At 38.8% G+C, this 21,395-nt stretch overlaps 2 protein-coding genes across 2 annotated transcripts; one reads left to right on the plus strand and one right to left on the minus strand.

Annotated features, from left to right (window-relative positions):
* Nucleotides 1-10,673: 10,673 nt before the first annotated feature.
* LOC110854295 lies at nt 10,674-11,583 on the plus strand. Its single transcript, XM_022102726.2, has 5 exons — nt 10,674-10,863; nt 10,927-11,029; nt 11,110-11,195; nt 11,264-11,367; nt 11,430-11,583. Exons 1-5 carry the CDS (start codon nt 10,756-10,758, stop codon nt 11,500-11,502), a joined length of 474 nt encoding a protein of 157 aa, XP_021958418.1. The 5' UTR covers nt 10,674-10,755; the 3' UTR covers nt 11,503-11,583.
* A 1,343-nt stretch (nt 11,584-12,926) lies between these two features.
* LOC110854136 (adult-specific cuticular protein ACP-20) lies at nt 12,927-14,040 on the minus strand. Its single transcript, XM_022102537.2, has 4 exons — nt 13,800-14,040; nt 13,629-13,713; nt 13,504-13,559; nt 12,927-13,425 (listed from the first exon to the last, which is right to left on the minus strand). Exons 1-4 carry the CDS (start codon nt 13,971-13,973, stop codon nt 13,264-13,266), a joined length of 477 nt encoding a protein of 158 aa, XP_021958229.1. The 5' UTR covers nt 13,974-14,040; the 3' UTR covers nt 12,927-13,263.
* Between the last annotated feature and the right edge of the window lie 7,355 nt (nt 14,041-21,395).

The raw sequence follows: 21,395 nt of genomic DNA on the forward strand, positions 1-21,395 counted from the left end.
TGTCTTTGCCTTTGTCGCCGACGAGAAAAATTCAGTCTTCTTGTCTCATTTCTACTTTATTTGACTTTATTAGAAATTATTTGTCTCTGATTCTCATTTCTCTTTTTACACGAAATGCTGCCTTCCATCCAATCTGCGAGCCGACTACTTGCTGTACGTAACTTTCTTTATTTGGTCGGATACTTATGAGAAGAAGACGGAAGTAAAATGAGATAAAGTACAAAAGCAACAAACAATCTGTCGACCCTACTTTTTGTTTCAGTTCACTTTACTCTTCTTCCTCCAGTCAATCCTTGAATTTCCGAATGTCTTTTTAATCTTCTGTTCAACTGCTATTGGTTGTTTTTCTTGGTTTAATCATCTCGATTGAGAAACTTGGTGTTTTAATATAAAAATCTAAACATCTGGAAATCACGTCGGTTCCAACTTTTCTAAATTCCGCGTTACGTACTTATGTAAGTATTTTGATCCACAATAGTTTCATTGAAAGAGTATCATTCAAAGGATTCAATGTCTTTGTAAATAAAAGAACGGCGTGGTCGTTGTCGATACAAATTCAAAATGTGTATTTAGTTTAGAAGAAAACGCAACTTGAGTTTTGATCAGATTCCAACATTTTATTTGAATTTCTGAATTAATTTAAAACAAACCTTTGTAAGTAAAACTTATGCATTCAGCTTCTGCTCACCTCATCCCTCTTTTTCGAAGACTTTGATGTTACTCCTATCATTCGAACCATCCATCCCGTAAGTTCTCACATATCAACACGAAAAGATCAGAGCCTGGCCCAAAACCTGGTATCTAGAATTCTATTCCAATAATAAAACAGAGGAAGAAAACGAAAGAGCAAGGATGGGTAAATTTCTTGGATAATATTACATTCTCATTCTCATTCTCTCTCACTTCTTCGTTTTATTATCCTCTTTGAAAATCTTTGAAGTCCAACACTTCTGTCTGACCGTGTAATCCTCAACTCCTTCTCAGAGAAGCACTCTCTCTCTTCCTGACACTAACGCCTGATTGAAGTATCTTTGAGGGATCCAAATATTTTGTGGGGTATCTCTTTATCCGGTTTTCATAAAAACTTTGAAAACACTCTTGGTGTAGAATTCTACACTAGGAAATAAGTATGGCAGGGTCAGGCATATTTACACTCAAGGAAAGAAGAAAATCTGCATCCTAAGCATTTCATCGTCTTTGATGCCAAATTCTGATTCTAGCCCATCCTCTTCTGCTATTCGCATATTCTTATCGTTTTCTCATCCTCACTCTGTAGATAGAATTGCATAATATGCATACACAACCAACCAACCAGTAGTCCACCCACCCACCAACCAATTTTCTCCTCGCTGCCGGTTCAGCTTAAGATCTCGAGTTTGGATTGAGGAGTCAAATCCAAATAAATAATTCAAAGTTTGAAACTCACAAGTTTGTTGGTTCCCTTTGCTGGTTGGTAAGGTATCTATCTGCTCGTCCTTCTTATGGCTCGGCTAACGCACGAGTTTATCTCGAGTGACGTTGAAATGAAATGATAATCCTTTTGATAAAGTATTCCACTCTGATTTGCTCCTTACTTCTCCTGGTCGGAGTCAGATTTACGGCTCACGACGACGACCAAGGCAAGGTGAGTGAGTAGCAATTATCATGTTGCTCAAAGTCTTTAAACTCACCGTGTTGTTGGGTTTGGTTGGTTGTTGAGAAGACAATTCCTTTGAACTTTGATCCCTCGAGTAAATTGGATAACTCGCAGGAAGGAAAGACAAGAGAGTGGAATGGAATCTGAGAAAGCATGAAATGATGGAATTGAGCCACACTTGATAAAAAGTGTTTGATATTCACTCCAAGGTTCCACATCAGACGCTATAAATATCCAAAGAGTGGAAAGCTTTTACCTTTATTATTAAGGTTAGTCACACCGGAGGAACGACCCGTCCTCAAATTTCCATTTCCATTTATTACGCAGCACAACTAAATATAAATTTATGTCCGGAGAGAAATTCGTCAACCGGTAAACTTATCTACCAAGAGCAAAATATGCAATTTGTACAAAAGCTGACACTAGTGGCTCCTTTTCCTTACAAGTAATTCTTTCCAATTTGATAAGACATCTTGTTCTTGCAGACTGCACGAACGAACAGAAAGCAAAACCCACCCACCAAAATGTTTGTTATTTGTTGAAACTCTGCAATTTCGCTGGTACTTTCGCTGTTCACTGACTGACTCAGAGTTGGAAAATTAGATGAAAATCTTGAGACAAAGTTTCATCAACAATTTGTACCACTCGCCGTTTCATGAATTTCTATTCTCCACCACCTTTTCCTATTTTGTAACAACAACAACTTTCTCTCTGAGGCGGCATCAGCAGTCATAAAATGAGATTTTGTCTCTCTAAAATTTTAATGCAAGCTTATCATCAACAAACAGTCGGCGGCGAAACAGGAAATGTCGAGTCAGAGAAGAAAACTGCATATGAATTATGAGAATTGTTTTAGGGTGGAAGAGTCGCTGAACTTGTTCGAGATTAGATATGGCGAGTTATTTCGAAACAAGGACAAGTTTAATAAATCCTTTGAAATATTTATGACGGAATTTAATTGCAAAATTTCACACGGCGATTCACATTTTCATAAAGAAGGAGGAAACGATGGAAAGATTTATTGGTCATTGTGTCACTATTCAAGTTATACTTTGATGCGATCATAACCTAACCAACTAATAGTGCATAACATGGTGCAAAACATTTGTGATATATTTATGTCCTGCATTACCTCACGCCTGAACGAGGAGATTTAAGTAGGGGGCGAGGAGATCATAAAGGCTTCTTCTTCTTCCGGTTGCATTTACCCTTCCTCACCCAACTTTCCTTTTTCACAGGGCGTTAAGGAGGGTGATACCCAACAAAAGTCTGACACTGAAAATCTCAAGGAGAGAAAAGAGTGGGAGAGAGTAGTGGCTTGTTTTGTGGGGTGTGGCATTAAAGAAATGAGATAAGTAGTGAAAAGTGCATTCAAGTGCAAGCACGCTTGTCTCTTCACATAAATTATGGGAGTTTTGGAGGAGAAAGCGGAGCCTAAAAAGTTGTGTGTTGTGCAACAAGGGGCAGGTCCACTTCCGAAATGCGTTGTACAACACGGCTACTTCATTATCCGATGCAATTACAAGTAAATACTCAGCATTTTGTTATTAATGACGTGAAATGTTTTATCTAAAAAATTCAATTTTGTTCAATTTGTTTTCCTAGAATTTTTTTTATAAATTCATTTCGCTTCTCTATAGATTGTAAATTGTTTCGAAAAACGACCAGAAAAATGCTAACGAAGCTATAAAGAAACTCTGAGACAAAGCTGGTCGAAGAACAACGAAGCCCAACTGCACACACAGCTCATCAATCAATCCTCTCCCAAAAAGAAAGAAGACGCACAAGAAACTGAAGAAAGTGCATGTGACGACGAAGCAGCAGACAAGGACGATGAGGAAGGATAGCTCAAAGCTCAGCAAAAAATGCAGCAGGCTTTCTTCCTTCCCTGCAGAGAGCCAGCATAGACTTTGTGCGGTAATTCTTGCTTCAAATTTCCCGATTTTTCCAATTTTCCAATTTTATGGACACTTTAATCGACATATTAAACTTAATGGCATTAAAATAAAGGCCTTCTCTGCCAAACCGTATAAACGAATCTGCCCCAAAATAGTTTACTTCATTCACATGTCAAACTGTTGTGTCGTACGGACGACGAGAAGAATGGCACGGAAAAACAAGGCCGGCTTGTGCTGGTCTTTTATGAAATTTGGCGAGATAAAAGAAGAACGGAAGGGCTGCTGACTGTAAGGATTATGGTGAACTCAATTTGTCCCTGTCTTCAAGATACGACGAGCCAAATGAGAAATTGTCGAAGATGTTGTGCTACCAGTTTAGTGCTGCTGCTGGTGGAACATAATGTGGTGAAAGCGATCCAAATCAGCGACAGTCTCGTGTTTTTGTCATATCGTCTCGTCTTTTACTTAGGTGGAACATGAAATTCGGTCTCGATGGTCATGAACTTACTTCGTTTTGGTGACTACGTTTGCGGAGAGAGAAAAGGTCCACTGGGAGATCGATTACTCTTCGACTTTTCTCGATAAAGTGGGCAACTTTACGTAGACTTGTGTAGCTTTCACCTTTAAGACTTTTTCCACTGCAGTGATTTGTATGCAGCCATTGATTCACTCAAAATATGGAGTCCTCGTCCCATCCTGTTACGACAACTGAGAATCAATATGGATTTCGGCTTCGTTTGACTTTTAACCATGACCCGATGATAACACTCCACACATTCACAGACACTCCATTTTACACATTGACACTTACCCCTCCGGCATCCACAGAAGAGAAATTTAGGCCATTGACGAATGAAGAACAAAGGGACCGACGGGCGACCGACTTTGCACTCTCAATCAACCATGGTGCGTGGTACATATAATATTTCGTGTGTGGGGACGTCTAAAATCCGGCATTTCCGAAATAAAACAAACACTTCATTCATTTGTCCATCAACAAGAACCGTCTGTTATTTATTTCTCGCCTCGGAGAAGAAAAAAGAATGAAATGAACTTGAACAATTTCTTGCACTCTGTTAATTTTCTCCAGCAGATGCAGTCTCAGTTCGCTGACGTAATTAAGTGTCAACATCATACCCTTCAAGTAAGCAAGTAGCGCACCCCGCTTCCAGTAAATGAGAATTTAAGGGCATGTGGTGTTGACAGGGTAGGAAATTTAAATGAGAATTGTCGATGGAATCTTTCACTTTCAGAAATCGGAATCATCATTTATCTAAGATTGTGATGAAATATCTGTAGAAATGCTGGGTCACTTTTGCAATTATAAATACGAACGATCGCTAGGGTGGGAATGCAATGCAGCGTGGCGTCCTTTCTTACTTGGGTGCGTTTCTCGTCAGTCCATATCAACACCTCCTCCGGGTCCATTGTTCTCTTGCCCTACCTAATAATAGACCACACAACGGTGCCGAGTAAATGGGTGCATTTAGGACTTTGCCAACAAAAGTGAGTTCATTTATTGCCTAAATGACCAGTCTTCTTTCAGAAATGAATGTCCGGCGTTCATTCAAGAGCTGTCAATGGTTATTCAACCTACCAACTCCCACGCAACGCCGCGGCATCCTCACAACAATGGACAATGGAGGAGGAAAAGTGACTTCTTTGTCTGAGGAGTCGGGTACTTTACCCAAAAAGAGGGGTGAAAACCGGAAACGTTTCCAGGAGGGACCTAATGACTGCTATTTCTATGGATCTAAAATCCTAAGGATATTTGTCGACCGACTCTGGAACGACGAATTTTCGAATTTTCGTCGAATTTTCAGTACACTTTGAACCAGTCCCGCCTGTTGACCCTTTAATATTTTCAGTACCGTACCAACCGTGGTATATGGTGGTACCAAATACCAGGCCCGGGGCCCGCAAGGGCCCGGGCCAGGTCACTAGCTTTTCACTAGATATAATGGACTTTTTTGGGTATTGACGATTTTACAAAAAAAATATTCCACGCAAAAAAATTTTCTTACATCTAACATGAAACTGCTAGATTTATTTGTTTTTCATGTGTAATTATGCTTGTATGAATTTAGAGCAAACATACTGTGTCACCTTTAATTTTAATAGTTTGACTTTCGAATTTCAAATAATATGAAAAATCCTGATTTTAGCTGAAACGCAATTTAGAAATTCAGTTAAAAGGGAAATTAGCACACTTAAAGAAAACCTAAAAGTGTGGATCGACTTATTTCTGTGCTTGAGGAATTTTAAAATTTACGGGGTAAAAATCGGAGAGGATCACATCACGCCTACGAATGTTTCGTTACAATTTTGAAATATGTAAATTACCTGACACCAAAATTTGTCAAAAGTTGCCATATTGCTATTATATTTTGTGGGATTTTGGGAAATTGTAAAGTGTTGGTACATTCTTAATTTGTTGGAACCGAAAATGCGAACTTCAAAAATTCAATGTGAAAAAAGCAAAGATGCTTTTTGGAAACTCAAATGTGCCTCGCTAGGGGACAAATTTAACGAAACCCAGTGATAAAAGTGGATATGAACTTAGGACCATTAACTTACAATGCGATGACACCATCGGTCTCTCTCCGTTTTTGACGAAACCTCGATAGTTATGCAACCTTAGACATATAATAGAATACGTGTTTCAGGATTTTTCATAATGCTCAGCTTAAAGGAAATTATAACGGAATCCGTGAGCGAGAACTTCCATTTTGACCGTGACATTTTCTTGCGAGGGAGAAAAATAAAGATTCTCGCTTACGAATACCATCATACATAATTTCGTTTAAGCTTAAAATGCGTGGGCATAGATTGGTTTCCTCCAATTTTGACCCGACCAATTTAGATTGCATACACAAGGAAATAAGAGGACGTAGTTTTGTGCATACCCCGTTTCTGCATGTGAGAAAATTTTTGAAGTCATTTTGAGCCAAATTTGGATTTTTCAAAGTTATGTAAATTTTTAAATTTGGGCCCTATTGCAAAAATGAAAGAACATTTTTTGCAAAGCATGACATTGAGTTTAAGGAAATTCTCAATTTCAAACACTTTAAATTTTTTCGAATTTTCTGATCTGGAGCATATTTTCATACAAATTTCGAACGTTAAAAGTTCTTCGAAAAACAGTTCTTATAATTTTATGGAAGTAATTTTGAGCAAACACGTTCTTTGATTTTTAAAATAGCGTTAAAAATCCAAAATTAACAGCTTTCTCAAAAATCTTGATTTGGCTGAAAATGTATTAAAAACTTGTCACAACCGAAAAACGAACATACCGGAAAACGAAAATTACGGGTTCAGTTATTTTAGTGTGTGAGCAACTTATTTAAAATTGGTTAGATCAAAATCCAAAGAAATCAATTCAGGTCCACGCATTTTAACTTTAAACGGAACTATGATAGAGTTCGTAAGCGGTAAAAATACTGGAAATTCTCGCTCATGGATTCCGTCATAATTGAGTTTAAGCTGAGCATTATAGAAATGCTGAAACACGTGTTTAATTATGTGTCTCAAGTTGTGTAATTATTGTGGTTTCGTCAAAATCGGAGAGACCGCTGGCGTCATCGCATTGTGAGTCAGACTATAAGCTAACTGCTTCAGGCCCAAATGTTTACGATTGTATATTTTTTTCTTACCGCTTGGTTCAATTTTAAAAGCTATTTTCAGCTAAAACGTTGACTTTTCAAAATACTGTATGTTTTTGAATGTGTACCTTTCAAGAAATCAAGAATACGTGTTCTAAGCATTAAATAGAATTGAGTTTTCGGACCGGCATTATCGCCAATTCCAAATGAGTCTGGGAATTTTTTAAACTTTTAAAACGGATAGAAAAGTAATCAATCGAAAAGGGTTTGGGAAACGTTGCGAAGTAAGCGAAAAGTATCATATTCGCATATTTATGCAACTTATACGTATATAATTTTCTCCGTCCCGGCGATATTTTAAAAAATATGGCTGAGTTAAAAGCGCAAGTAAGTAAATTGTCACTATCTATTTTCCCACGGAACTGGGAAAATAGTGTACTCTTAAGGGCCCGGGGGAAGATTTACTTGATTTTATGTTAGCAACAATAATTGCCAGGGCCCCAAGATTATTATCGCTCTGTTAGGTTACGACCACAATTAATTGACACCGTTTCTATGGGATTTATTTTATCACGTTCAAAAGCTTTGAACAAAAGCTTTGGTTTTGTCACTGCTTTTGAAAAAGTTTCCCTCAAGTCCCTCAAGTTTTTGAAAAAAGTTGTTTCTTTTGTTCCATGGATACTCAAAATGCAATTCCTGCCATTAATTTGGCAATTCTAAGCCAATTTGTCCTCACTTTACGACCAAATATCTCCACTGCACAAGAGGGCAGATCGTCAAAAAAAACTCAAGTAAAATCTAAAGATATGATTAACGCATTAAACATAATTTAAAAAATCTGCCCTCTTGTGCATTGCTGAATTTTATCGTCAAAGTTGACGTGATTTCTAAGCAACTTCCCCCAGGCCCTTAATACTCGTAGAATATTATCTACTTCGTTCCAGAATATTCTGTATTCTGGAACCAAAACGATTACATAATATCGAATATATTGAAATTATGAAAGGGCCCGGCACCGAAGCTCATACCAGGCCTGACAATTTCACGGTACGGCTCTGAATATTTTAATTCATTGAATATGCAACATCCGCAATAAATGTACTCTCAAAGTCAACATGTTTGCAGGGTCTGGCAGGCCAGGCGACGATGGTTTACATTTTGGTGTCACCAAACCAGGGCACAAAGTACCCTTGTTTATCATCATTGTTGTTTCGAGTTTTGATTCAATAATCCCTTATTGTTGGGCTGGCTCGTTAATAGGATACCAAATGAAGAGTGAACCATTCGCACATCTGTCGCCTCTAAACTTGCGACATCAAAGAGACACCTAGAACAAATGACAGTAAAAAAAGTGAAACCTCAACATAAGCCAAAAGTTGGGTTGGATGTTCCAATGGGGAAAGAAAGGTGGGTTGCATTGCATTTTAACTTTTGCCAGACACATAATATTACCATCACCCTACTCAAAAAGTTAACAAAAGACTCCGAAATGAAGCTGCAGTATATGAGGCTGTTTTCTCGGGTTAAATGGATGGACAATTGAATTGCATTACGGTTTATATCTGTGGTCGGGTGGGGTATAAAGCACAATAAAAATTGCATCCAAGGACTTTACACGACAACAAATACTACAAGCTGTGAATGGCTTTGGCTTTAAATCAAATTTGAATTGGAGTGGACGGAAGGAAGCATAAAGAACGTGAGGATGTGTCCTTTTTACACCACGTGGAAGAAGAATGAATGAAGAAGATCCATTTCATTTCGGATTTGATTGTTAGATTCGATTCAGTTGGAGAATTGATGTGTATAAATAAATTTTCAATAAATCTTGTTGTCATTTGTTCATGATTCACCAAGTTAAAGAGCAAGAGTCCATTTGAATAATTGGGATTATTTACTACGACTCACAGAACTTAATGGATGATGGTTTGCTGCTTCCTATGAGATAGGAACTAATGTTGCCTTTTTGATTATTAGTATAGATCCGGGTCCGGAATTATGACGAGATGACCATAAAGTGTTATGGTGTCAATGTCAGCTGCATTTTTACAACGGAGGCTCATTATTCACGGAAAAGATGATGATAATGATCATCTTTATCCAGTAAAATCCAGATGTTGGATGTTTGAGAGGAGAGTCAGACCATTCTCTCGATAATCAGTTATGATATGGCCATTACAACGACGGATTGAATTAGTCATGAACCTATATGGCCAACCTGAATGTGCGGCATTATTACATACACGACAGTCTAGAGAAGATTCATTTGCGCAGAGTGGTGGCCAGTTAGAGCTGAATATTGCAGACGAGATGGGATCATGGACTGTCAAATGTCACACAATGACACCTGGTAATGGGGAAAATAACATTTCCAATAATCTGATAATCTTCTGACGGTGGAAATTTTCTAATGTGTCTAACTCTCATTATTCTTTGAGATCCAGACTCTTTGGAGAAAAACTGCGATCTTCAGAAAAATTTTATATTCATCTCGAGATTAAAATTTGACTTGACGTCAAAACTTTGCAACTTATTATATTTAACACAAGTGTCACTCATACATATATGAGAACAACGAATATGTAGCGCTGTTATGTCACAGATCGTTTCATTCACGCCTTTTTGTCATCTGCCAACATAATCCCGTAGGGGTAATTTGGTCAAAATATGTGCAGTTGCATGCATACAGTTTGAGGTAGAGAACAGGACGACCTTTTGTCATAAATTCTAACTTCTGCATCTCTACGTGGTCTGCAGTTGGTGGGTCGCAAGAAGGGTAAAACAGATTGAACCCCGACCGACCCTCCGGATTTTGGACATGTTGTACATACGTAGTAGAAAGTGCTGCATTTCATATTTCAATAGAAGTCAAGTAGCCTTCTTCTCGGGTTGGGATTTTTTTCCTATTTTTGTGTACGGATTTATGTAGAGTGAAATATGTATGTTTGGGGAAGTGGTTCATCTGCATCTGCGGCTTGACGATGGACAAATACCTTTCAAATACATAAGTGGTAAACTTTCCATGAGCTCATCCTTCATCAGGGTCAGCCGGACGAGGAGAGGGTCGACTTATTTGCTTATGTTCCCCCCAATTCATTTCCTGGGCTCATTTCATTCCCAATTGAATGCATGAGCCCCAAAATTACGGAAATGGTCAAGTTCCATGTAGGCATAAAATTTATTGCTGTGTGGTTTGAATGCAAACTTGAGCAAAAAAAAATATTATGAATGACGCAAGTGTTGTTGTTCCGTTGGATTGGTCAGTCAACCTGTTTTGTCCGGCCGGGATGGAAAAAGTGCATAAATAATTAATTAAACATGAGTGTTAAGCAGTATTGTGCAAGTTGAAGCTAAATGCAATTATGGAAACTAATGATTTCTCACTAATTCTCAGTCCTAATTATGCACCACGTCCTCTCTTGTTATGCACCTGCCTTGTAGCACATACGTCTAGAAACTTCTAATTGCAATACAAAGCAAGTTCCTAATTCAATCTTAACTGCTACTGCAACTTATTATTTCTTACTTAAACAGTTGTTCAGAGTGAGACGTCTTCATTAGTCGCTTTGCCTTTGACTTTTACAGATTAGTGTATTCACATAAAGAATTCATAAAGAAAATGCTGCGAAACTTGGTTCTAGTTTGTGTGCTGGTAGGTGTTGTTGTTGCCAAAAACCACATCCAAGATCAAACGATTTACAAAATCTTAAACAAGTCCGACAATGGGGTAAGTTTACGAAAATTGACTGTGATAAACTAGAATTTTCATTAACTTATCTACTTTTTCAAGGCTCTCACGATAACATCCGACAATTCTGGAACTGACGATATGAAAGTCCGAGTTCAATCTTGGAGTGATGCTGCTGGGCAGAAATGGAAATCCAAGCAGCCCTGTAAATTAAATATTTATGATTCAGTACTAAAATGTTATGCAAATATGTGCTAAAAACTAAATATGATTTTTGAAATTAAGTGTTAGCAAAATCGTTCGAATTTAAACCAACATCAAATGACCAAATTCGCCTTGATGCCGATTCTCTGAGCAATGTTTACGCTAGAGTAATTAATTTTGAAGGTTTCTTAAATAAAATTAGCATTGTATAACATGAATATCTTGATTTATATAGATGGTTTCTGGACAAGACACGAAATCCTGGTACGTCAAGGACATGGGTGAAGGTGTATTCCAAATTAAAAATTATGTATCGGGTACATGCATTGCTAGCCAAGGGTGAGTACAATTACATAGTTCTGCTAAATATAATACTTCAACACGTCTTATTTTCCGCCCAGGTTGACAAAACCAGTAAAATTGATGAGTTGCGACAATTCCCCACCCCAGCAATGGACTTTCACCCCACTTTAATTTATTAATCATAAAGAAACCACAAATTCGATACACATTAATAAAATTATTCGAGACTGAACGATGTAAAAAATCCAAAAACTTTCCAAGCGACCAAGTTCCTTTACCAAAACTCGCATTTGACGGCCATCTACCCCAACCAAACGCAGAGATCAACCAACTTACGTAACCGTATAGCGTTCCCTTCCTCCTTTCCATACTTCATGTTGACTCTGCTGCAAATGATGTGTTTTATTACGCTATGCAAAGTCCCTTTGTAATTATTCTCAGCTTTACTACCAATTTTAAAGGCTACTCTTTACACACTTTGGTAATCCAGTTGAGTTAGTAATGGATGGAAATGATATTTCGCACTTGTGGAGGTGTGTGGTGCGTGTGGGTCAAAATGTGTGAACCTGCACGAATAAATGTTCCAGTTCAGTCCAGGCCGCACTTTCTCCGACGGCTACAGACGGCTTGCTTTTAGTTGGCCTAATCAACATTAGTTTTCATTACTGTGTTTCCCTTCGTCGGTCGGTCGGTCGTCTGAGACTTGCAGATTTCTCAGCCAAATGAGCGAGGTGGTTGCTCTGCTCGCATTACTTTCTCAAATAAATTAATCCTTAGATAATGCTCTCATTTTGAGCGTAATCAGACTCCAGGCTGCACGTTCGTTGTATGAAAATGTATTTACAAAGTAGGAAACTTATATTACGGAGAAGCAGACCGGGATCATAAACTATGCTAATTTTGTGCATAATTGCTTGATGGATGATGATGAAATTCTCCACGACTTTGCAAATGCAAAACAACGCTGGCCATGCAAGAAAGCCGTGACCTGCAAGCATAATTATTGTTGCATTATTATCGAGCGAAGTGACAGACGAATAAAAGTAAATGCGCAAAAGTCGACTCGACGCTATGAAAATTTATCGTATTTCCCGTGACCATCAGTTCTTTCATATTTTTCGTATTACGCAACACCCAGCAGGAAATGGAAGAATAGAATAGAACTTCATGAAAATAAAGATAAGGGAAAAACCGTATTCACAACTTCGCCTTTTGTAACAAAGTCTTCAAAAAATCGTGGACCTGAATAGAATAAGTAAGGAAATTGTCTTATTTCTTGAAAAGTGCACATATTGTGTATGGTTATTGGAACATTAAAGTCGTTTGAATACACTTCCAAGCCTTCTACTACCAACTCTTTTCGACTTTGATGTTCCAGACTTATGTTACTTTATGGGTGTGAATGTAGTCTTTTCCGCCTATTTTATGCCTTCCAAGTCTGTACTTCAAAACAAATGTGGAATCATTATGGAAAATTGTATTGCTCGAGAAGGATAATCTAGTCGATGGAATATTTTTTGAAGTAGATCATCCAAGTGTGCTAAATAGGCGTTCATTCTCATATCGCCAGAATTTACATTGATTGACACAGTTCCTTAGTTTTTAATTCGAATTTTATTTTGGTAAATAAAAAATATACAATTTTTGACACAGTTCAGTCCCATTATCAAGGAAGCAGGAGATACATAGAAAGTAGACGGAAAGAAGTTGAGTTAATTAGTAGGAAAGGTAGGTTAGTGAGAAACTTGAAAGTGAAAATTGCACAAAAGAAGTACAGTAAAAACAGAAGAATAATTGAGACTAGAAGAAAATCATTAAGTTCAGTTTTGGCATGGCACCAACGACACCAATTCCCAAGCACGAGTAACAGATAACGACAGTACAAGTTGTGTAAGAAATAGCAAGAATATGCATCAAAATACTGCTTTCTATTTAATATCCGCCATGTCCATAGCCGCCATGGCCGCCGGCGGCGTGACCGTAACCTCCATGACCACCACCACCGGCATGTCCACCTCCATGTCCACCGTCATGACCACCTCCTCCATGATGAGATGGAGTTCGGTGAACCTTGGCGTGGAATCCGGTGTGATCCTGTACCACAGTGCAAAATTGTATTCCGATGTCATAATTAACTTTGAATTTGCGTTGCGTTTAACTTTAAATTCTTACAGCAACATAAGTAACGGTTCTTTTACTGCCGCCCGGCTCGACTAATGAGTACTCTCCTAATTATTGGAAAAACAAAAACATTAAACACAACTTCAACTGAAGGTTCATAATGAACCGTTCATTACCTTTGACAACGCCTCCATCTCGAGACTCGGTTTGATGCTTGACATCTCCAGTCTTATGGTCATTAACGCCATAACTGTAGCTATACTGTTTGAAAAGGCGTAATTAAATTAGCAAATGGTGAATTTTTTTTATTGATAACCTCATCCAGAGGATTCAAACCGTGTATTTACCTTTGGGCTGTGATAGTGATCATGCCCACCGTGCCCACCACCACCACCCCCCGCATAACCACCTCCATGACCTCCATGTGGACCGTGAATGTTCTGGTGTGAATATCCATGCTCGCAAAGAACAGCTGGAAGCACGACGAAAAGAAGGGCGAAAAGAATGGGAGTGGAAACCATTTTCAAAATTTTGGAAATTGGTGATATCACAAACTGAGGAATCGTTCGAATGATGACTTGTCGTTACTTACAAGGCGCTTTTATACCGGTATTATTACCAATATTTTCCCCACCACCAAAGTTATCAATGTGCATATTACGGAATTGTATGTCAATATTAGCAACATAGCGATACGTATGTACCACCAACAATCAAGACTGGCGTCCGGATATATAAATTTAGCCTACACAATCTGCTCTGAGTAGTTTAATCAATTCGTGCGTAATTCAAAAACGCAAAGTAAAACTCATGTACTTTCAGTTTCCTTGATCCTTATTATTATTAGCTTTTATGCAATTTAGCCGCATGATGTTTAACAATTTAACCCAAAATTCAACGATGCATAAAAACCGTGGTGGTTGCAAAAGAATGCATCGTAATGTAATCTGATTCAGAATCGAAGGTCTCCATTGATCCCATTGATTGATTTTTACTGCTAAACATTTGCATAACATTTTTTGGTTTTGATTGATTACGTTACATATCAGTTACATTTTTTGTATAAAACACCCCACATTCCAATCTAAGGTTGACACACTTTTAATGCAGGAGCTGATTCATTTATTTGAACTTTTAGAAAACTTGGGGTAAAAACTGACCGACAAAAAAGTGTACATACTTCGTTGTCGTAAGCATCACTACATATTGCATGGGTTCCTATGTACATAGATACGTACGTATTTGTACTCTGTTCCGCTTGAAAAATTAGTGTGGACTGCATCGAGATCGAGTCAGTTTTTCATAAAATGATTGCCTTACAGTGAGACGACATTGGCTTTGTTATGTAATACCTTGAAGTAATAAAACTGTGGTGGCGAAATGCTTGAAAATAGAATTAGATTACAAGCCAATTCTTTTCAGGTTGCGGCAATTTGTCGGTGTAATGCATAAATAAAACAAATGAAATTAAAAGTGAGTCAGGTACAAGAGCAGGTTGCAATATTTATTAGTGTATTTACATTCGTGTGGTGACGAAAATTTATAAATGTCAATGCAATCTTCAAGTCTCGAATAAAAATATTTTTTATTTGACAAATAATTCCACCTTGCTACACATAAATAATAAATACAGATTTGCAATATACTTCAAATTATTCGAAGCGGTTGTGAATTTGGGAACCAAACCCGGCACGGAAAAAGGAGCGATACCCTCGTGAATATTTTTATTGGATGACAAGATTTGTGTTGAAGATGATGATAATCAAGTGTGAAAAGTCGATGCATATCCAATGAAGTGAGAAATGGTATTCAAAATGTGATCTCTTCTTCCTCCTCCTCCTCCCTTCTCGGAAATTTCCCGTGCGCCATCACTCTTGTGCGTATTGATTGGAATCTTACAGCCAAAATATTCTGCATATATATTCAGAAATCTTACTTATTTTGCCTATAGGTACATTTAATATATGCAGAACGCTTTGGGCTGCCTAATAACTCCTGAATATTTCGCGAATACAGCCAAATTCACACAAAACGCATCATCAAATGAAGTTTTTGTTAACATTTAATTCAGTTCGGAATCACATTGGCCTTCTCTTTCAAAATCAAATCAAGGCGAATCAGTTTTCAACATCTTTTGAGTTGAACCTTCTTCTTCTTATTTTCTCGCCTTTCTCGCGTCTGTCGATTTCTGCACACTTCTTGTTCTTTGGAAGAGGTCGTATCGTATCCATCGTCTGGCTGTGTGAGTGTAAAGTTGAGTTGAATTCAAAGTGCTCTAAATTCTGATGAGGCTTTCTCCTACTCAAATGAAGTCCTTCTTCTCTCTCTCTCCTTTTGGTGTGCAGGCTGCTTTTATTATTAGAGTGAGGAGTTCACAGAGTTTCGGATTTACGAGGGAGATAACAACTCAAGAAACCCTTTCGACTTGATTGGGTGAATATAAAATAACATGAAATAAAATCTGCGAGTTTGAGATGGGATGAAATTGTGATAAAATGGCAGCGATGGAATAAGAGAGGAGGGGATCCTTCTTCACTCACATTCTAGTCTAATCTTCTCCAAGTAATCCTCCTATGTCTGGGTGGATGGATGTGCATCCCGAGCAAAAGTGGGTGTGCATGTGTGAGATGTTATTAGAGTCAAAGAACGGACCTCGTCTCCTTAAATTCACAATCTGGATGTATTATCTGCTGAATTAACAAGATTGCTGGTGCGAATCTTTGACTATTTGGCCTAGTTTCTGACGGGGGATGCATGACTTGAGAGAGTTGGTTGACATTGTCTGGAAAATCGTGTAATCGGATTGCTTTTATATATATATTTCTTGCGAAAACAATCAAAGAAGATCAACAATTTCGTGGCTGGTTGGTACAGAGGACAACCTGAAAAATGTTTTTAGAGCAGAGATACCCTGAAATTGAGACAGATTTGCTGTCTAAGAAGCCCAATGTGCACAAAATGACAATCATATCCTTCAAAATTATCTAGTAAGCCGATCAGCCTACAGTATTGGGTAAATTGGACACAGACGAAGATCGATTTTTTTACCGTCTTATATTACTTTGGCCGGGAGAGAACAAGAAGAAGGCGACCAAAATCCTCCCGTGTCAAGCAAAGTCCCCAATACTAATCCAATAATTCTCTCGTTGTCGGCTTATTTTGATCACAGATTCATTCTTAACACGGTTGACGATGGCGGTGGTGGTGGTGGTGGGGCGAGGGTAATATTCTTTCATTTAGAGTGTGCAATAAATCCTTCCCGTTTACGTAACTAAATAGGTCACAGGGTCGAAGAGTAAATCTTCTAGTGGTTTCTTGGTTTTTCAAATAATTTTTGAAATAATTTTTTGCTCGTACAAACTTTACTTATTAATTTTAGTTGAATAGCATGAAATCCTAATTAATAATTCATCCGTATAAATAGTTTGCTGCAGTTTTTTTCTTAACTTCATCCCTAATGTTATCTTCATCCATGCAACTACGTTCCGTTAGTGCGTCACGGAAAGGGAAATGAAATAAGTCCGGTGTTCTCTACCTTGTGGTCATTTTACGACCTCATACATTAACATTTACTCGTCTTAAGATGTCATCCTCCCTTCCACCAAAAATCGAATGCCAACATTTTACATTTACTTTACAGCCTCTTTCTCGATAAGGTTTAACACAACCAATGACGTGACGTAACCCTCACTCACTTTTTATTTCCTCCCAATTTCGGACACTTGATACACACACACGATGGGCCGCAAGTGTGTAAAGGTGATTTCCCATGAAAAGTTTGTTTATTAGCCAATATCCCGTGTTTTATTGGTCACTTCACCCAGAACTTGTGGATGGGAGGGTGCACGTGTGAAAGTGTTTCTTCCAAAGTGAGACGTTCCACCAAGGTCCAACCCTTTTCACACTCGGGTGCAAAGTAAAAGTCAACTATCGTACATTAGGATAAAATAAGATGTGTGCTTTGTAAATGTTTGCATTCCTGTCGCACTAAAGACTAGTAGTGGAAGAGAAAAAAATGTACTAAAAGCCTCGAGAATATTCAAAGCAACAAATAATTCTGTAGTACAAATATTCATGCCAGTCCACCGCATGCCCCACGCCTATGCTGTCTTCACGAAGAGTCTTCTGATGGAATTCCACCAACCAACTTTCATTGAACGAAATGAAATGTTTCAACTCTTGTGCAAACTCTTCCATATTCTTTTTCCTCCTTTGGCGAAAGGACGGACGGGAAGGAGAAGAACCAAACCCGGACAGAATCCAAATTAGCCTGGGGACCGGAAACAAGTACGCACCGGGGTCGGTAGTAGGTATAAAAAGTTTCATCATTTATTGCGTTACTTTATACTTTGCGTTCTCTCTCTCAACAAGAGAATGCAAGTGACGGAGAGACGAAGGCGAGGAGAATTTTGTAATTCCGAAGAGCATAATAAATACCAAATACGATACGACCTGACATCCCGACATGACACAATATTGGATGTGATATCATCATGAATATGGGCGACGATAAGGCATGATGGGCTGTAATCCAAGTAAGACGATCGGTTCGGGATGGCTTGTTAATGTATTGATGGAACGGTCACAATTAAGATGATTGGGTCAGTCGTGGTAAATACTATTTGTTCAGAATTAGTAGGAGCATATGTTATGTTAGTTAGTGTGCTTGTTTGATCACTTGTCGTTAAATGTGGTACATAGAAAATAGAATGCACGTGGTGTGAATTTAGTGACCGACTGGTTTCATATCGACACCGAGACTACATATTTGTGAAAAACTAACAGATTTCCATTAAGCCGAACCGAACTGCCACTTCCGCTCTCGCCGCACTAAAATCAGCATTAATTGCTCAGCAGGGTCAAATTCTTTCCCACAAGGGAAACTGTTTGCATTAGTCAGTGCGCATATGTACATACGAGTTCCTTCATTATTATGAACCACGACGCTGCCCTTTACTTTCTCACTTGTGGGGCTGACATTTGTTCAAGTGGAAGAGAGCCGAGAAGAGGTAATTTGGAGAAGGGATGAGTTCTTCCATGTAGGAATATTAGTTCCAAGTAACTTTGTCCATATCCGTGTTGCGCTAATTGCAATTTAGTAGTTGTATGGTCCCTCAGCGGCAACTAATTCTGTTCAAGTTCAACATTGCATGCATATGCAGGCTGTAAAATTTTAGTTGTTATTTACTTTTATTAAATAAGTTGGCTAGACTTTTTCCAGGATTTTAGTCAAATTCTCATAATTCGGAAAGTATTCTGAAATGAGACTGAATGAGACTGGATACAAAGCTGTACACGTGTGGGTCATCTTTTATATTACTGCGTATAAACAGAATAGATAGGAAATTCCTACTCTACGAATTGCAATAATGCCTTCATCTCTGACCACGTATTTGTTCTCGCTAATGGGTTTACACAGTTCTACAAATTCACATATTTGTGTTTGCAACATGAGCTAGTGACCAGCAAAACCACACTTGACTAGATATTTTATTATGTATTTGTGTTTTTAGGTTAGTCTGGAATGCAAACGGATTCCTTCTTCGGATCATCTCTAAGCCATCAGTCACGTTAATACCTAAAACCCATAAGGACATCCTTTTCCCCAGTTAACCGAGTTTATTCCGCTGGACGTTCTTCTTCCACGCAGCATGGAAAACATTACATTACGTTTCATTAGTTGCGAGGCGTTGTGACAGTGCGGAAATGAGATGAGACCCGATATCCGACCCGGATCGGAGATGACCCTTCCTCGCCGCAACCTCATATCCTTTCGAACAGATGCATCTCTAATACCACCACCAGCCCAACCTGAAAGTGGTAAATATGTATCAACTCAAGGGACAATTTCCACCCAAACAGTTTAGTTTAAAGCTCTCTTTTCCTCCAGAATGGGATGTGCTGCTAACTAATGCAGCTCGACGTTATAGATAATCTCGTAGGAATTCTGTCCGTGTGTTTGCAAGAAGAATGTTATGCAGACGCAGACGACATCCGATCCTGAATGGCCTTATACATATGTAGTATTTAGGTATTTAGGTAGTTCCATTCCATTGCAGATGTTAAAATATCGGGCGGAATAATTGATGCAAGTGTGTTTTGCAGTGTTTGACCATGGCCACCACGCTCTGACACAAACTAAATACCGCAGCAGCAGGTTAGGATTGGTTGAGAAGCACTTTGTTCCTCCGGAGGGGCTAATGGGCTATTTTCCCAGCTTTGAATTCATGCTCTTTTAATAAGTGCTATCTGCTTTGTTAGCATTTCCAATTTGTTTTTATGTTGTCTTTAAAAGATTTAGAAGCATGAGGAAAGTGTTCGTATAATGAAGTTCTCTAAGTAAAATTTTGATATGCATTAGCGACAAGTGCTAAACGATATAAGTAGGGATTTGAGGCTAAGAAACTACTATTCTCATTCATGATTGTTCGATTTGTCCACAGTCAAAAAATAGGATGGAACAGATGGTCATTTGCTTAACAAAGTTGGAAAATGTGGTCTGGTCGGACGCTGAATTTTTAAATCTTTTCGTCCTCCGGAAGTGTCACGACGTTGACATGTCGTGAGTGCCCAGTCGCCTGCCTGCCTAACTACATGTGAAGACATTTCCTTAAAACGTTCGATTTTACAATCACGTCCACACCACATTCACCAACTTTCTTTCTCGCCCAAGTCAGATGTCATCTTCATGACCCATTTGTACTTCACGACGACTGTTCTACTCTAAATTCATTTCTATTCCAGCCACCCAAATAGCAGCCACCCAATATATTACTCTTGCCGACGGACAACGCCATTTTCATCATGCAGCGGGCGACGACCACTTCCTTAGAAAGTCAACATTCCCACAAAGCAAACCAAGGCAGTCGGTGAAAATTCAGAGTAGCTGCCTGCCTGCCTGCCTGCTACTGGTGGTGGTGACTGGTAGTTTGATCCCCTAACGTTCCGAGCATTGAAGACTTATGTGTCCCTGGGGAATAGTGAAAATGCCACTTTCCAGCTTTCCACCCTTGTACCTTTATTCACTACTACCACATATTTACGATTCCACTGCTATACATACGCTACCCGCACTTCCTCCCAGTGGCCGCGGAACCCGTGGGGACATTAGCATTGTAGGATAGGGGAGGGGCGGGTTTATATAACATGAGGGGATGATGGGGACATCGAATACCCGTGCCGACATTGTCCCCACGCTTCCGCGGCCACTGCTTCCTCCTCCTACTCCTTTTGTGGCAGTCAAGTAGTTCGAGAAGCCAGGAAACCTAAACATAATAATAATGGGTCAAGACTGTTTGCACTAACTCAACAATTTCAGCGAAGAAAGGGCTACTTCGAGCAAGACGTTATTCAAATGTTATTGCAAAGGAGATACGACTCTCCTCCACCATTTCTTTCCAAGATATCCACAATTCTTTATGTATTGCTGCTACGTACTATAAATTAAATAATGATTTTCCCCCAGAAAGGTTGACCCCTCGTGTCACTTCACTACTACGCTTTCCTTTCTTTATTTGTGCCACGGCAGACAGGAAATAAAATTCCATCACCCCCGCGTTAATGTTGATGAATGGGAGAAAGCAAAACCGGAACCGGTCCCTGTTGGGTGCTTCTCTCCGCTCAAAAAAATCATGTCGGGTTTAGATTTCTCTACTCCATAATAAAACGAATAATAGAGACATTTTCGTACAAATAAGACTAGAAAGTCACGAAGCTGGTGGAGGAAACCAAACCACAATAACTAACATGAAATCAAGTGAAAGCAAGCAACCTTCTTCGTCTTCTTCCTTGTTAATTGTGTAGATGAAGCCAACCAAACCAAACCACACCTCCTACATTAAGCCGCAATGTCACGAAGTCACGGCCAGAGACGTGTCTCACCGTTTCCGATTTCCGGTTAGTGCGTGATGAATAGAAGAAGAATACGCACTCTGATGAAAGCA

Source organism: Folsomia candida, unplaced genomic scaffold (assembly GCF_002217175.1).
Source record: "Folsomia candida strain VU population unplaced genomic scaffold, ASM221717v1 Fcan01_Sc009, whole genome shotgun sequence".
Lineage (NCBI taxonomy): Eukaryota > Metazoa > Arthropoda > Collembola > Entomobryomorpha > Isotomidae > Folsomia > Folsomia candida.

Coding starts and splice junctions, on each gene's coding strand:
- LOC110854295 (XM_022102726.2), top strand. CDS start 10,756: ATGCTGCGAAACTTGGTTCTAGTTTGTGTGCTGGTAGGTGTTGTTGTT. Junction 10,864..10,926: donor TAAACAAGTCCGACAATGGG/GTAAGTTTACGA, acceptor TACTTTTTCAAG/GCTCTCACGATAACATCCGA. Junction 11,196..11,263: donor TGAGCAATGTTTACGCTAGA/GTAATTAATTTT, acceptor TGATTTATATAG/ATGGTTTCTGGACAAGACAC.
- LOC110854136 (XM_022102537.2), bottom strand. CDS start 13,973: ATGGTTTCCACTCCCATTCTTTTCGCCCTTCTTTTCGTCGTGCTTCCA. Junction 13,714..13,799: donor ATCACTATCACAGCCCAAAG/GTAAATACACGG, acceptor CTTTTCAAACAG/TATAGCTACAGTTATGGCGT. Junction 13,560..13,628: donor AGATGGAGGCGTTGTCAAAG/GTAATGAACGGT, acceptor TCCAATAATTAG/GAGAGTACTCATTAGTCGAG.